General features: G+C 40.7%; 1 protein-coding gene across 2 annotated transcripts in view; it reads left to right on the forward strand.

Moving 5' to 3' along the window:
• The window catches only part of BTRC (beta-transducin repeat containing E3 ubiquitin protein ligase), a 97,418-nt gene that overhangs the window by 74,212 nt on the left and 8,774 nt on the right, over positions 1–14,432 (forward strand). For both annotated transcript variants that reach the window (XM_031062420.1, XM_014309880.2), the window contains 7 exons: positions 738–969; positions 5,531–5,717; positions 8,704–8,800; positions 9,685–9,822; positions 10,303–10,421; positions 12,729–12,978; positions 13,649–13,767. In XM_031062420.1, coding sequence (XP_030918280.1) covers positions 738–969; positions 5,531–5,717; positions 8,704–8,800; positions 9,685–9,822; positions 10,303–10,421; positions 12,729–12,978; positions 13,649–13,767 — 1,142 coding nt within the window. The remainder of the gene's footprint in view (positions 1–737; positions 970–5,530; positions 5,718–8,703; positions 8,801–9,684; positions 9,823–10,302; positions 10,422–12,728; positions 12,979–13,648; positions 13,768–14,432) is intronic.

Raw genomic sequence — 14,432 nt, forward strand, 5'->3', positions numbered from 1 at the left:
TTGACCAGCATAAGAAAAATAATTTCGCAGCAAATGGTTAATCTTATTTTGACAAAAGATACCCTTGCAATGCAAAATGCAGACTTTTCTTCCAGTTAAATCATTTAGAAAGCAGAATTTATATCTTACTATCAAGTAGTAAATTGAAATGTCAGTGTTTTGCTTTGTCCCTGAAACTCTTCTTTGAGCTGACTCCTTCTGACAAGATATTAACAGTGCTCAGAAAGTTGAAAATATTTTATTCTGTGAAAGAAGTATTTACCAAATGTCAGGGTTTATTTTAGCTGGCTTTGCTCTTGAGGTGTAATTCAATTTTTTTCATCCCTTTCATGCATTCCCTATGAATTTTAGCAGCAATCCATTCTTCAGAAGAAAAAAAAAACAGAGTACAAATGCAATTTGCTGTAGGTGCATTAAAGTAACTGGTATATGTGCATTAGAAATCCAAATGCATTTTACTGTCTACATGTTAAATAAAGTTGTGTTTATGTTAAACTGTTGCTGAAGGTTTCCCATGTGACCAGAGTCCTTTGTTTGCAGCTCTGGCACGAGGCAGTGCATTGTCCTGCAGGCTGCGCTCGGGCTGACAGCACCAGGCGGGATACGTGGTGTGACAGCTTTCATGTGTCAGAGTGCTTTTTGCCTTCTGTTGTCTGCCCCCTGAAAAAAATTGTACAACTGCTTGTGTTTCTTCTCATATGTGTTATTTGGGTTGTTCCTCTCCTTCCTGTTTACAGACAAAACTTGCCAATGGCACTTCCAGTATGATTGTGCCCAAGCAAAGAAAACTGTCTGCAAGCTATGAGAAGGAGAAGGAGCTCTGCGTCAAGTACTTTGAACAATGGTCCGAGTCTGACCAGGTGGAGTTTGTGGAGCACCTCATCTCCCAGATGTGTCACTACCAGCACGGACACATAAACTCATACCTCAAACCCATGTTACAGCGGGACTTCATCACTGCACTGCCAGGTACTTCTGCAGGCAGAGGGAGCTTGCTCCTTGTCTTTCAAAAAACTGTTCTGTTCCACCCTACCCTGCTGGAGAGGTCTCTTGTAGGGTCAGTTTGCAAAACAGATAATAGCTTTTGAATAAAAAGCTCTATACCAGTATGAAATGTCATAATATTTTAATTTGTGTTCCTACTGTATGTCAAGGCATGATCTAACACCATCATGGTTTGTCTAGGAGTAACTGATAGCTAATCTCTGTATTACATGGGTAGTTATCCCAAGCCACAGGGCAGGTAGTTGTGCTCTTAATGCCCACAACGATGCATGAATAACAAAAATTTTTAAAATTAAAACTACTACTCTTGCTGGTTGCTCAGCTGAGGTTTTTCCTTTTCTTATTTAGATATTTGTCTCTCTTTCCTACTGAAATAACTTCCTGAAGCCATTGCTTTGATTATGTGTTTATTGCTAATAGAAAATGGAGGGTATAAGAGCAAAAGATGGAAGTGTTCTGCTTTTTACACCTTTGTAGTGCTTTCCATTGAAAATATTATCCCAGCTATTCTCAGATGTGGCATTGGGCAGATCTCACAGAACGCACACATAAAGTAGTGTACATGCAGTTTTATATCCCCCCTGTCTTATGGATTGGAAAACTAAGGTGGTAAAAGATCAGATATATACAGCAATAGAGTTTCAGAACCAAACATAAATTCCTGACTCTTTAGGTCATATTTTTTCAGACCACTAGGTCATACCTCTGTAGATAGATAAATAGATAGATACTTCATAGATTAGCATTCCCACGCCATAGGTCCTTAGTTTGAGAGGGACCTGAGCAAGAAGTGGTACAGATGTTGTCTCTAACAGCCAGTTGAAGAGAGCTGTTTCTTGCCAAAAGCCTATTCTGTGGATACTTTTATAGAAGTACTGAACTTCTGGCAATTTGATCAATCTAGTCACTTGATCATTCTTCAGAAGGGAGTTCTCAACACGAAATATAAGTTCTAGCCTTAAAAGATGGAAAAAAGCATGTTTAACTGTGAATTGTATAAAGCGTAAAGGCACTGCAGGAGTTTTGCTAGGAAGTTAAATAGGTAGACTCATTGGATTTTAAGCTCATTGTGCCCAGTAATCAAATGGCTGTTGTAGCATTAAAAAAAAAATCTTAGTTATGCTAAGTACCTGCTTTATGTTAGCTTTTAGTAGTCCAATGGCAATAATCTTCTTGTACTTAGAGCAGCATTATAACTTGTGGAGCTGCTCTGTTTCAGAAAAATAGGAAGTGTTTGGAGACTGCATTGGTTTCCCCACTATTAAAGTGGAAGTATACATGTAGGTGCTTACACAATTTTTCCAGGTCTTTCTCCAAGGAACCCCATGAAAGCAACCCATGAAATCAACACATCTCACTGCTCTTGGTTAATTTCTTCCTACAGGGCTTTTTCTGAGAATTTTGGGCAGGTGCTATAAATACTTGTAGAGACATTCCAAATTTCCTAGCCATACCATATTTGTTACTGGTCTATTCCCAGTTGCCCAGGAAGCAGCTGATTTTAGTCTATCAGATTGCAGAATAAATAGGAATCAAGCAGTTAATATGTGAGTATTTTAATAGTTGGGGAAAATGTGTATGTAAATAATGTATGTGCATCAATTTGCATATTTACAAAGTGCAAATGTCCTACTGAATATCACTCTGAGGGAGAAAATTAAAGGCAAGGAATTGCACTGGTGCAGACTCTGCAGTCTGTGCTGGATGTCCTGAGTATAAGCAGGTTCTAGTGAAGGGAATGGGAAGGAGGAGGGTAAGAAACTGCCTAGGAAAAAGTGATGAACACAAAATTCTAAATTAAGTCATATAATGAAAAAAAAAAAACCCTAAACTCTGAAAGTATTTTTTAGCTTTCTGAAATTCTCAAGTGTTCAGTACTCTGTTTTCATTTTTACTGCTTCATTCTCTTTCCTGCTCTCCCCCTTGAGTGAATAAAACAATAAAGCTACTTCAAAATCATGAGGCATCTTATCTCTGTCCTCCTAGCACAGTCCCAAAGAATGACCAGAATTAAAGGTAATTTCAGATCATGGGCATGTGTTACTAATATAGAGTAAAGTTGGCTCAGATTATTTTCCCAGTGCTTTGAACAGAATTAAGGTTGTTTGAAAAATACAGCTTAACTGTGTACTTAACGAAGTTTGTTCAGTTTCTGAAAAAATAAGGCTTCTGCTTAGCATTTTCAAGCTATTTAACATTTTTTATGAGGAAAGTAATTTTGATAAGGATTTCATGTGTGAAATAGCTGAAACATTCTTGTTGGTTCAGAGGGTTGAAGGGCTAATCGTGTTTCACATCCATTTAGCAAAATCTTCTGTGAGCAGAGTTTTCCCTTTTTAAGGAAGCTTTGTTGGATACATGCCTCAGTGAGCTGTGCTGTTCCTAAGAAACAAAATAATAAAATTGTGTTTGCAGCCAGGCCAGAATAACTCTGCCCATCCACTTATCATAAATGTGAGGAGGTGAGGCCAAACAATTAGTATTCTTTTGCTGCAAAGGGTCTAGTATCAATGGCAAAGGAGGACTTAAGGACATGGCAGTAGTTACAGCACCTTATTGCAGCCAAGATCTAAAGTGCAATTCCTGATGAAATAGAAAGGGCACATGGGTGAAGATTACTGTGCCCAGGTGTTGCAGTGTAGCCCTGCTTCCTAAAACCACCACTTGTTCTCCATATATAAAATTAATTCATCTGATGATGCTGCTGACTTAAAGCCACCTGTAAGGATTCTATGGAGGCAGGCATTTGGAAGTGTCCTGGTGAGTCTGTAAATGTCTGTGAGCCTGCTGGAAGCAGACTGGGAAATCTGCCATTTCCACACAAAGCTTCAGAGGAACAGGGCAACAGGATGTCCATGTCTACTCTGCCAGTTGTGGATTTCCTGCAAATTCCTGTTCACATTCACTAAATTGTTGTCTCCCTCTTTCCACAATTTGCTGTGGAGTCAATCTAAATTTACAAACACTTTTGTTTTTTAATAGTGGTTGTACGTGTCTCTTCAGATTAAATACATAATAAAGGCTGATGATGCTTTTATTTTGCAGGTTGACATCTAATTTTGCATCTCTAAAGATAAGAAATGTCAGACCTCTTTCTCTACACTCTGGTTGCGCCTGGTATCATTCACATGCTTTTTCTTCATAAAGATTGAAGCATAAAATGCTGAGCAGAATATCTGACCCAAAGTGTATTCTAAGTTTAGTATATTTGAGAGCAGCAGGAGGAGTATGCTGAATTGTCTAATTTTCATGCAGTGGGAGATACTTTTGAGATCTTTTTGTTAAGGAAAAAAAGGTTGGGCCATTTTTGTGTCATGAACTCTAATCAAAGTCAGCTGGTTGCACCCAGTTTGGGTTTGCAAAAGTCCAGACATGTGATTGTAAAAATGTACTTACTGCTTTTTCTTACTCTCTCACAAGCAGGGCCTGATCTTTGAGGCTGTTGTTTTAAAAGCAAGAAAACATGTATTTAACTTTGTCCCGAATGTGAACCAGAGGGAAGATGCATGTAATACCAATCTGCAATGTTTCATTTTTGCTTGGATTGAACATTATGCCTGAGGGATGATGTGGTCTGAACTTTCACAAAGCGTATGAAATTTAACCTGTGAAGTGAGATAATCTCTTGGTGGTGTGTCTCACTTGTGAATTAAACAGCCTTCAAGAGAAGCCGTATTTACACAACTTCTCATTTAAAAGGCATCTTGTTTTCCTGAAGTCTTGATTGTGATTAAATTTGAGTTGGTAAGGGCACATTTTGACTGACTACAAACATCCAGTTAAGAAATATAGCATAACCTTCCCTACATAGGGATTACATTGAGCTGCTTGGTGCTAACCAGGCAATTGCTTTACATTTCATTCCGGTCATACTGAAGTAAAGCCAGTCCTGGTGTTCACACTGGGAAATATTTGCAAATGATATTATTTTGGTGTGTACTTTTCCTTCACCCACTAAAATAAATGAAACTAGCAAACCTGCTTCACTTTCTCCTTACACAGCCTCTCCTTCCCTCTTGACGTCCCTGTGCATCTGCATATCCTTCCCTCCCCCCTGTCTAAAGGTACCACTACCCTTCAGGGCACACATTGGGAATATATATTTTTTTCTTCATTACATTTAAAAGCTACTGCTTTAGCAAAAACAGCTTTTGAGCCGTTGCAACATGAGAACAGCTGTAGCAGTGAGATGAGAAATGGTCCTAATATTGAGAGATTTTGGGGGCTGCGTTGCTGAGTTGGAAATGCCATCCATAGAATATCCCCCTAGTGCTAAAACCCATCGAAGTAGATTGGAATGACTTCTTGGATTCTTTATTATTTTTAATGACTTGTTGTGCTATATCCAAAGGAAGTTGGATAACACTGCTCACTCCTGATCTTAGCCTCAAATGCTCTTCTGTGCATTTTGTCCAGCTCCGCATGCAGAAGAGGAGATGGAAGGAGAGTGTATCTTTGTACTAGCAGGGGGAGTTGTCTGTCTAGCAAATAATGTTTTCCTCTTGTTGTTGTTGTTCTCCCCCAGCTCGGGGATTGGATCACATTGCTGAGAACATTCTGTCATACCTGGATGCCAAATCTTTGTGTGCTGCTGAGCTGGTGTGCAAGGAGTGGTACCGGGTGACGTCAGATGGGATGCTGTGGAAGAAGCTCATTGAGAGAATGGTCAGGACAGACTCCCTGTGGAGGGGTTTGTCAGAGAGGAGAGGATGGTAAGGAAACTGAATCTTCACCTCTTTTGCCCCCATTCAGGACAGCAGGGATTGTGTGTTTCAAACCATATTTGAAGAGGGTTATTCAGCACTGAAACATCATGTTAATTCCAAACCTGACAGTTGCTTACATCAAAAATCAGCCACTGGGGAATTAGGTGCCACATTTGGCTGTGTGGCAACGTGGGGGATTTTTTCCTCAACTTCCTCTTCTGATCATGCTCTTAGCCCACTGTGACAAGTGAGATATACAGACTGAGATTTTTACACCCAGCTGTCTTTCAGTTCATATTAAGAAGCTGTGTGTGCCTCAGGGGAACCCTAAACCGGTCAGCAGTTCAGAGCAGAAGAGCTTTTTCAGGAGTGGCAGTGGGGGAGCATGTGCTATGAATTAGTTCTTTCCTGATAGGTCTGTTTGTTTTCCTCAGCAGATTTTCACTATTAGATATCTGTTTAATTTTCAAACTGGAAGCTGAGGGTAGGTACCATGGAGAATAGGGGACTTTAGAAATGCAGATAGATTAGTTAATAATCATCTGGAATAGCCTTACTACAATGTAGGTCTCACTCAAGTTTGAAGCTGCTCTGCTAACATTTCATTAGAACTTTCTCTCTCAGGGGTACACCCTTTAATACATAATTTTCTTTTCCAAGGGTGTCCCTAGGATGTTGGCAGAAGGGAAACTGGGTATGAATATTTCATAAACAAGATAAAAGTGACAGCTCAGGCATTTTGGTTGCTATTAAAAAGAAAAAGATACAGAGTTGCAAACAAAGACTTCTGGTTTATGGTTAATTTTGTTATACTATTTGTCTCAGGAAGTAAAGTCAAGTAAATCAGGATTATGAGACATTCTTTAAAAATAAATACTACTTTGATCTGCTTCCAATAGTGCAGGGTTTCTAAAGAGTATAAAATAAACACAAACATGACAGTGGTAACTTTTGCATTTCTTTTAGTGACTTATTCTCTTCAGGACTTATATTTTTTCTCCCTACTGTTGAAGTCACAGTAGGTCCTAAGAGGAGCTTGAGAGGTCATTTAGTCCTTTTTGTTTCCCATAGGAAGAGAGATTTTTCTTAAGTCATCCCAAATCTTTGTCTTAACTTGTTCTTAAAATCTTCTACTGATGGAGATTCCCCAGGCAATGCCTGGGAAAGGAATTCGATGATTTCACTTTTTTACTCTTTCTGATTTCAGTGTTTGAGAGGTTTTCATGCTATCTAGGCTGTCTTCCTAGCCACAGTTTGACTTGTTACATTTAAGCTGCACAGATAAACAGGACAGTTTCTCATTCTCCTTTTCACAGTAATCTTTTCCATGTTGGCAGCCTTCACTGCCAGATTGTCAGGGAGCAGTAAGGGTTACACAGATTTAGAGAAATATAAAACAGAAGCCCAAAATCTGGGCATGCTTGTGTCCATCTGATTGAATTGGCTGGTCATCAAAACCTACAAACAATAGTTCCTTTTATCCCAGAGCCACAGCACAACAGCTACTGGGATGCCATGGAAATTCCAAGCAATCCTTCAGCTGAACAGTAAACAACTGACTATGCATGCAGCAGGGCACAACTTACAGGTAGCAACCAGACTTTGTGTTACATTAGCTAGTAAAGTTAGAAAGAATAAAAAGGTTTTTAGGCACACAGACTTGTAGACAGGTTTTTCTAGACCTGCCCCAAGTCTTCCAGGATGTCTCTGAGGTACTCTGTGCATCTCAAACGAGGTTTTCATCTTTCTTGGCCAGTAATACTGATTTTCATGAATGCACTTCCAGGCTGGATCACAGTAAATAGGCATCTGTCTAGTTAGTGGCTTGTCTGCATCCATGTGTGCCATCTTCATGTGTTTGTTCCCATATGCATGTCTGCTGGTCATTATATTTGAAGAAAGAGGTAATTGCTCTGTCCAAACATGAAAGCACCTTTCTCTTGAGTTGTACTTAGAATGCTTGATTTAAAGTAATATCAAAAGTTCTTTTCTTGAGCATTTGTCATTTTGCTTGTCCAGTCCTGTAGTTTGCTATTGCCTTACAACCCAAAGATTTTGGTTCATTGTTGTGATCTCTCTAGTTCAAGTGTATCAGGGCAGCTGCAGTCTCTGAAATGGGTTTTGAGGTGTACTGTATGGAAAGGACAGGAAGGAAATGCACAAGAAAGTATTGAACAGTTAATTATGCTGTAATGGAGCAGGGGAGGGAGAAGTGGAGAGCTGGCCCAGTGTAAACTCTGTGCCTCTGATGCCAGGATTACACTCGGAGGCATTTGTGCCTCTCTCCATTTTGTGAGGCATGTTGCCAGGCAGAGCAGCAGTTAGTACGCCCATGGTGGGGTTTACTAGCTTCCACACCGTGTTTGGTGGCTTCTTAACTTCAGGATGAGGAATTAAAGTTTTTTACACAGCAGGCAGTGATTGCCGTTTACAGATTTTTTTGGTAACAAAACTCTAGCTTGGGATATGAGTATTCCAAATCAGTGTTGAGATGAGGGAGGCACCACAGATGAGGTGTTGCTTACCAGCACAGAGTAGTAGCAGTAAAATGTCCATGTACCCAACCTGATACTGTTCCTGCTAATGCAGATAAAAGCTAGCCTTGAATGTGTAGAGGATTTCAGGGTTCCTTGGCTTCTTTCATTTGCTTTGCATGCTTTATTTTAAAGGTGACCTCTGATAATGTGTGTGAGTATTGCAAGCATGAGCCACTGTCAGCCCTTACTGAGCTGAATGGGCCCATGTCCATAATAGAGAATTTCTTTCCCTTCCCCAAGTTACTAGACACAGATTTTTCTTGGGTATTTCAGTGTTAAAATGCAACACTGACGTGTTGCAGGGCAAACAAACAAGGAACCATCCCATCTTAATAAATTAAGTTTGACTATGAATCTGTCAGCAGTGATTATCCATTTGTAAAATGCCAGGAGGACCTTTCTCCAAAATGCTGAAAGATGATTTGTGTTCAATGGAAATATTCTTTGTCTTCCAGGGGGCAATATCTATTTAAAAACAAACCTCCTGATGGAACTGCACCACCCAACTCCTTCTACAGAGCACTTTACCCCAAAATTATACAGGACATAGAGGTAAGAAACAGCTGCCAGCTATGGTGGTGTTTCACTGTTGGTTTTTTAGTTTTGTTTTTTTTCAAATGTTCCTGATTTATTCATGATGCTGAAATTCTGGGGATATTCTGTTGCAGTGTAATATTTCATTAAATCTGACATGTCTGTGTTTGTCTGGAGTTTGTAGATCTGGGATAGTTACAAAAGATCCTGCTGCTCCTTTAGACAGAGGATGAGTTGGATTGTTCAGTGAGCTGTTTGTAGGTGGAGTCTCCACACTTTGCACATCAGATATCACAGCAGCACTGTAACATCTTGGTTTTCTCTGTTCCATGGTACTTTGCTCCTCGTGGTTCAATGAGACCTAATAGGCTGTTACAGCAAGATATCAAGAACTGAGGCAGAGGGGAAGTGCATTTCTGAAGTCTGCAGTCCTAAGACTCAGGGAAACAGAAAGCAGCTGAGCGTGTTTGCCTTGCATTTAGTGTGAGCAAAATGGTATGTTCTGCTTGTTTCCTAACGGCAGAAGCAGTGCTTGGGCACTGTTGTGACAAGTTTGTAAACACATTTAGAGCTCGACTGAGACTTTCTCTTCAGTTATTTAGCCGTTGAGTCACAAGGGGCTAAAGGCTGGAGATAGAAAAAGGCTTTTAGGTTACTTCTTCCTTACCATTCCCAACAGCACAGACCAGTTTAGCCACGATATGTTTTCCAAGCATTTGTCGGTTTAATTGGTTTTATTACATGTATTCTAGAAAGCAGTTATGTCATTGTATGGGCCTGATTGCAGGAAAAAGCATAAAGAAAAGTGTCTGCTGCCTTCTCAACCAAACAAAAAAAAAGGGGAGATAGTTCTGTGCTTTTTTTTTCCCCTACATCTCATTTGTCTCCTGTCTCTCCTCAAGACAATAGAGTCGAATTGGCGGTGTGGAAGGCACAGTTTACAGAGGATCCACTGCCGAAGTGAGACAAGCAAAGGGGTTTATTGTTTACAGTATGATGATCAGAAGATAGTAAGCGGCCTACGAGACAATACTATTAAGGTGAGAATGCTCCATCATGGCATACTAATGGCTTGGAGTGCCTATGCCATAAATAATAGAGTCCTAATTTCAGTGACACCTACCCAGTCTCTTGTTAGTAACCCAGCCTTCTCCTTCCCCTTCCCCCATCTCCCACCTGCACAGCAGCTACTCTTTTATCTGGCTAGAGAGACCCTGTTTTCAGACAGACAGGCTTCGCCAGCAGAGTTTCTGTCCAGCAATAATTACAGGCTATGTAATTACTGGGCCCTGTATCCTAGTGAGAAGGGTAAAACCAATATTCGTAGTAAAGCCAGTAATATCAAAGATGTCAAGGTATTGCACCAAAGAGCCTGTAGAAGACTCTGCAGATGCCACTAAAGGTCTTCTGAGTGCACTATGGAAGATGTGCTGTAGTAAAAAACAGTCTAGTCAAACCAGTAAGTGCTGAAAGATGAAAACCTTACTGAACTGTCCAGTTTTGAATGTTTGCTGTCTTAGATCTGGGATAAGAATACATTGGAATGCAAGCGAATTCTCACCGGCCACACGGGTTCTGTCCTGTGCCTCCAGTATGATGAACGGGTGATCATTACTGGATCTTCAGACTCAACAGTCAGGTGTGTGCCCTGATTTGCACCTTTCTGTTTGCCTCTTAAGATTTCAGCTTTGCAAGCTGCTGAAATGATCTCTTCTTAAATGTGTGCTGTTCAAGCAGTTCCATGAAGTTGTTCAGCATTGTGCTGTCCTTATCAGATGTCCATGCAAATCGCTGTCAGGGAGAAATGAGAATCTAAGCCAAGGCCGGTCAAGGTCAAGATGACTTAGGAAGGCCATCTGGCATTTCACCAAGGTTTTGCATGTTTTGACACTCCCTGAGAATGTTATAAATTCTCTTTGAGAATAACTTTTTAAGAGTTGAGGTTTTCAAAGCAAGTTTGAAGGTTTAGTTGTTCATTGTCATTTAATTTTAACAAAATATGTATGACTAGATATCCTATGACTTTAAATTAAATTTTAGCATGATGTTTCTCTTCATTAAATCTTTCTAACCTTGCTTTTCTTCAAGTCTCCAGAAAAAGGATGGACACCTCAAGGTAGCACTTGTGGTGCATGTTGTGCATTTGTGAAGTCCACTCCATATTGGAAGATACCAAAGAGTGTAAGACCTGTAGTGTAAATAGAGGCACATATGAGTTAATGAATTGCAATATGAACTTGGATGTGAAGGGGCAGGTCTGACTTCTCCAAGTTATTATACACTCCCTCCTTGTCAGAGTACAAGCAATGCTCATGTAGTGAAGTTAGACAGCAAAAAGCTGCATTGGTGGCCTTTTCTGGAGCTGTTAGTATGCATTCAGGTGGCTGCAAGCTCCCCTGTGCTTGTGTAAACTACTATTGTTAAGTTAATTAAATTGAATTCCTAACATGTGATGCATGCAGTCTTGCAGTTCTGCTAGATTTTGGGGTCCTGTCATTCATAGGAATCCAGAATTTCAGCAACACTGCCTGCCTGGAGGTGATGTGGGAACTGCACTGGGCTAAACAGATCGCAAAAGGAGAGGCTGATTTCTGTAACAAGCACTGTCATTTTCCATATCAGGCCAGGCAGGCCAAATTGCAGACTGGCTACTTGCCCAGGAATACTTTGTCTCCCACTGTATCTATAAATGTTTGTGCAGACCCCAGAGGCACATAGGATGCATCACTTTTATCCTTGGGTCTCCTCAGGAAGAGAGGTTTCATCCAATAGACAGCACAGATGGGCTCTTAATGCTTCTGAGATCTCAGGGATGCACTTGTCCAAAGAAGTCAGTGGGTCTCCAGCTCCTGTTCAGTTTGGCAATTCTGTCTGCAAACTGTTTGTATGTTAATGGTTCAGGTCTTTAGTTTTTTCTCCTTTGCATTTTCTAATTGGAATGTGATTTTCCTTCTCATTTAGAGTTTATAAGTTGATGCACTTTAGTTTCCATAAGTTAGAAAATAAGACATTAGAAGTGTTTCTCACATCTTGCCTTTTCTTATTGCTTGCCTTATTGGCAGCAGGAAGTTTTAACTTCTGCGAGGTCTGATGTGCCTGATGATACAGCCATTTTCTGCTTTCATATTGTGTATCTGGGATACAGGTGTGATAGTGCCAAAAGAAATCTCTTTATGGAGGGCAAAAGAAGTTTGCCAACAGAATAGCCCAAAATAAATATTTTTAAGGCTTAAAATTTTCATTTCAAATACTAAAAGTTCTGTATGAAGCTTTTGTCTAACTCGCATCTTAAATTATCTTTCAGTTGAAACAGTTGGTTCCAATAACATTAAATTGACATAAATGCTACATCTTAATTTGGGTATTCAGTGCATTCCTGGAATGTAGCTGTGTACCAGATGCACCGCAGGGTAAATGCAAATCATAGTGCAACTTGTGGCAATTACTTGTATTTGTTTGAAAAGAATTGTCTTGTCTTCTGCTTCTGTATAAATTACCACTTGAGCTGATAGTCCTGTGAGAGAGGTCAAAAATGAAGCCTATCAGGGAACTTACTTCTCCCCATTGGCTGGAAATGAAGTGTATAATAGGCTGGCACAACCAGGAAACACCAGTCTTTAAGGCCATTAGTCTTCTACCTTTCCTCAGCATTAAATTCCCTTAATTAAAGAATGCTTTTTTCCTGGGTGCATTATTTTTATGGTGTTAACTGCATTGCAGGGTTTTTGGCTGCTGGACTGTCTCAATGTACACATAATCAACAGGTTTATCTAATACATTTTTTAATGAACTATTTAATAGATGTAGATATAACTTGTGGTGGTGTTTGCTTCTCTAATATCGCTAGAGAGTCAATTACCTCTCCCTGTCCCTCTCTGGCTCTGCAGAAAATTCACAGTGCAGGTTGTTAACTCTCTTCTGTCTGGTTTGAAATGTGAACCTGCAGAGTGTGGGACGTGAACGCAGGCGAGATGCTGAATACGCTGATCCACCACTGCGAGGCCGTGCTGCACCTGCGCTTCAACAACGGCATGATGGTGACGTGCTCCAAGGACCGCTCCATCGCCGTGTGGGACATGGCCTCCCCAACGGACATCACCCTGAGGAGGGTGCTCGTGGGGCACCGAGCCGCCGTCAACGTGGTGGACTTTGATGACAAGTACATTGTATCAGCATCAGGTGACAGAACTATAAAGGTGAGGTGTTTCAGAGGCTTTTTATTTGCTGCTCTGGGGTATTTATTAACAAAGAACAGTGATCAGACAGGGAAGATGGCCCCTGGCAGGATCTTCCTTTAGAAGTGGTCTTCCTCCTGCTCATTTGCACTTGTCCCTCAGTTGAGCTGGCATAGCTCATTTACAGAACCTATGGCAAATCAGTTCCAGATACAGATGCAGTTAAAAAAGAATATTTTTTTTCTGTGTTCTTTTTCGACTTGACCACTTCCATAACCTGTTCAGTCATTTAAACAGTTGTTAGAGGGCAGCATGGGGACAAAAGTGAAGGTGAGTTGATAGGAGATACTTAAGGAGGCACTTAAGTGTTACTGCTATGATCCCAGTCTGCAGCATTAAACCTCAGGAGAATCTATATCGTGTGTAAACAAAATCATAACCCAAGAATGCTGAACCTGGAAGCTCATTTGATACTGTGTGGCAAAAATCTACTGTGTGCAGTGACCCAGCCTGCTATCGGTTGCAGACTATAATCACAGGTCATCAGAGGGGTGATTTTCCCAGTCTTAATGGTAGCATCTTCATTAAGAGCATTCTGGATGCATCTGTTTATCATACAGACATCTTCTTTTGTTAGTCTCTTCGTAATAATTTTGTCTCTGTGTGGTTCCCTCCTCCCTTCCTATCACAGGTATGGAACACTAGTACCTGCGAATTTGTGCGCACCTTAAATGGCCACAAACGAGGCATTGCATGTCTGCAGTACAGAGACAGGCTAGTAGTGAGCGGCTCTTCAGATAATACCATCAGGTGAGAGACACACTCCCCATCGCAGGGTTCTGTGCAAGCACGCTGTCTCTGGTGCCCTGGGACGTGCTGAGGTTAGGCAGCTGAAGTGCTCTGTACCCTTGTCAACTTTGAAATATGCTTTCTTTAGTATAGAACATTGGGAACTACTGGAAAGAGATATTAGAAGTCTGTTTTACTGTGTTGTCTTTCATCCTCTACATCTCAAGAGTCCCATACTAATCAACAAGTTGCATTTGCTCTGACAGTTCTGGTGTATGAAGGAGCTGGCAAGTACCACTTTCTACCATGTCCTCTTGTGATATTTTAATTGGACTATGTGTCTAGTTAAAGGGGTCAGATTTGCAGTAAGAGGCATTTAATCCTCTGCAGAAATCCTCCTGGGCTCTCGCCAAACTCTTCTTGTGGTACTTGGCACCTGGTTAAGTTTGGAACAGCTGGTTTAGAGCATGAAGTTCAGTTTGCTGCCTTTTGCACTTCTCCAGCTGCTCTGGTTGAAGTCTGAGATTTAACTCTTTCTGATATCACCAACCAGAATTTCTCCCTACATCCTGCAGCTGCTGGCAGAGGAATGTCCCACTAATTTCAGAATGTATATAACAAGCTTGAATATTAGTTACATGATATAAAAAAATGGCTCTGTCATGGAAATGGGAGTAACAGTAACC

The sequence above is a fragment of the Geospiza fortis genome, unplaced genomic scaffold (assembly GCF_000277835.1).
Source record: "Geospiza fortis unplaced genomic scaffold, GeoFor_1.0 scaffold130, whole genome shotgun sequence".
NCBI lineage: Eukaryota > Metazoa > Chordata > Aves > Passeriformes > Thraupidae > Geospiza > Geospiza fortis.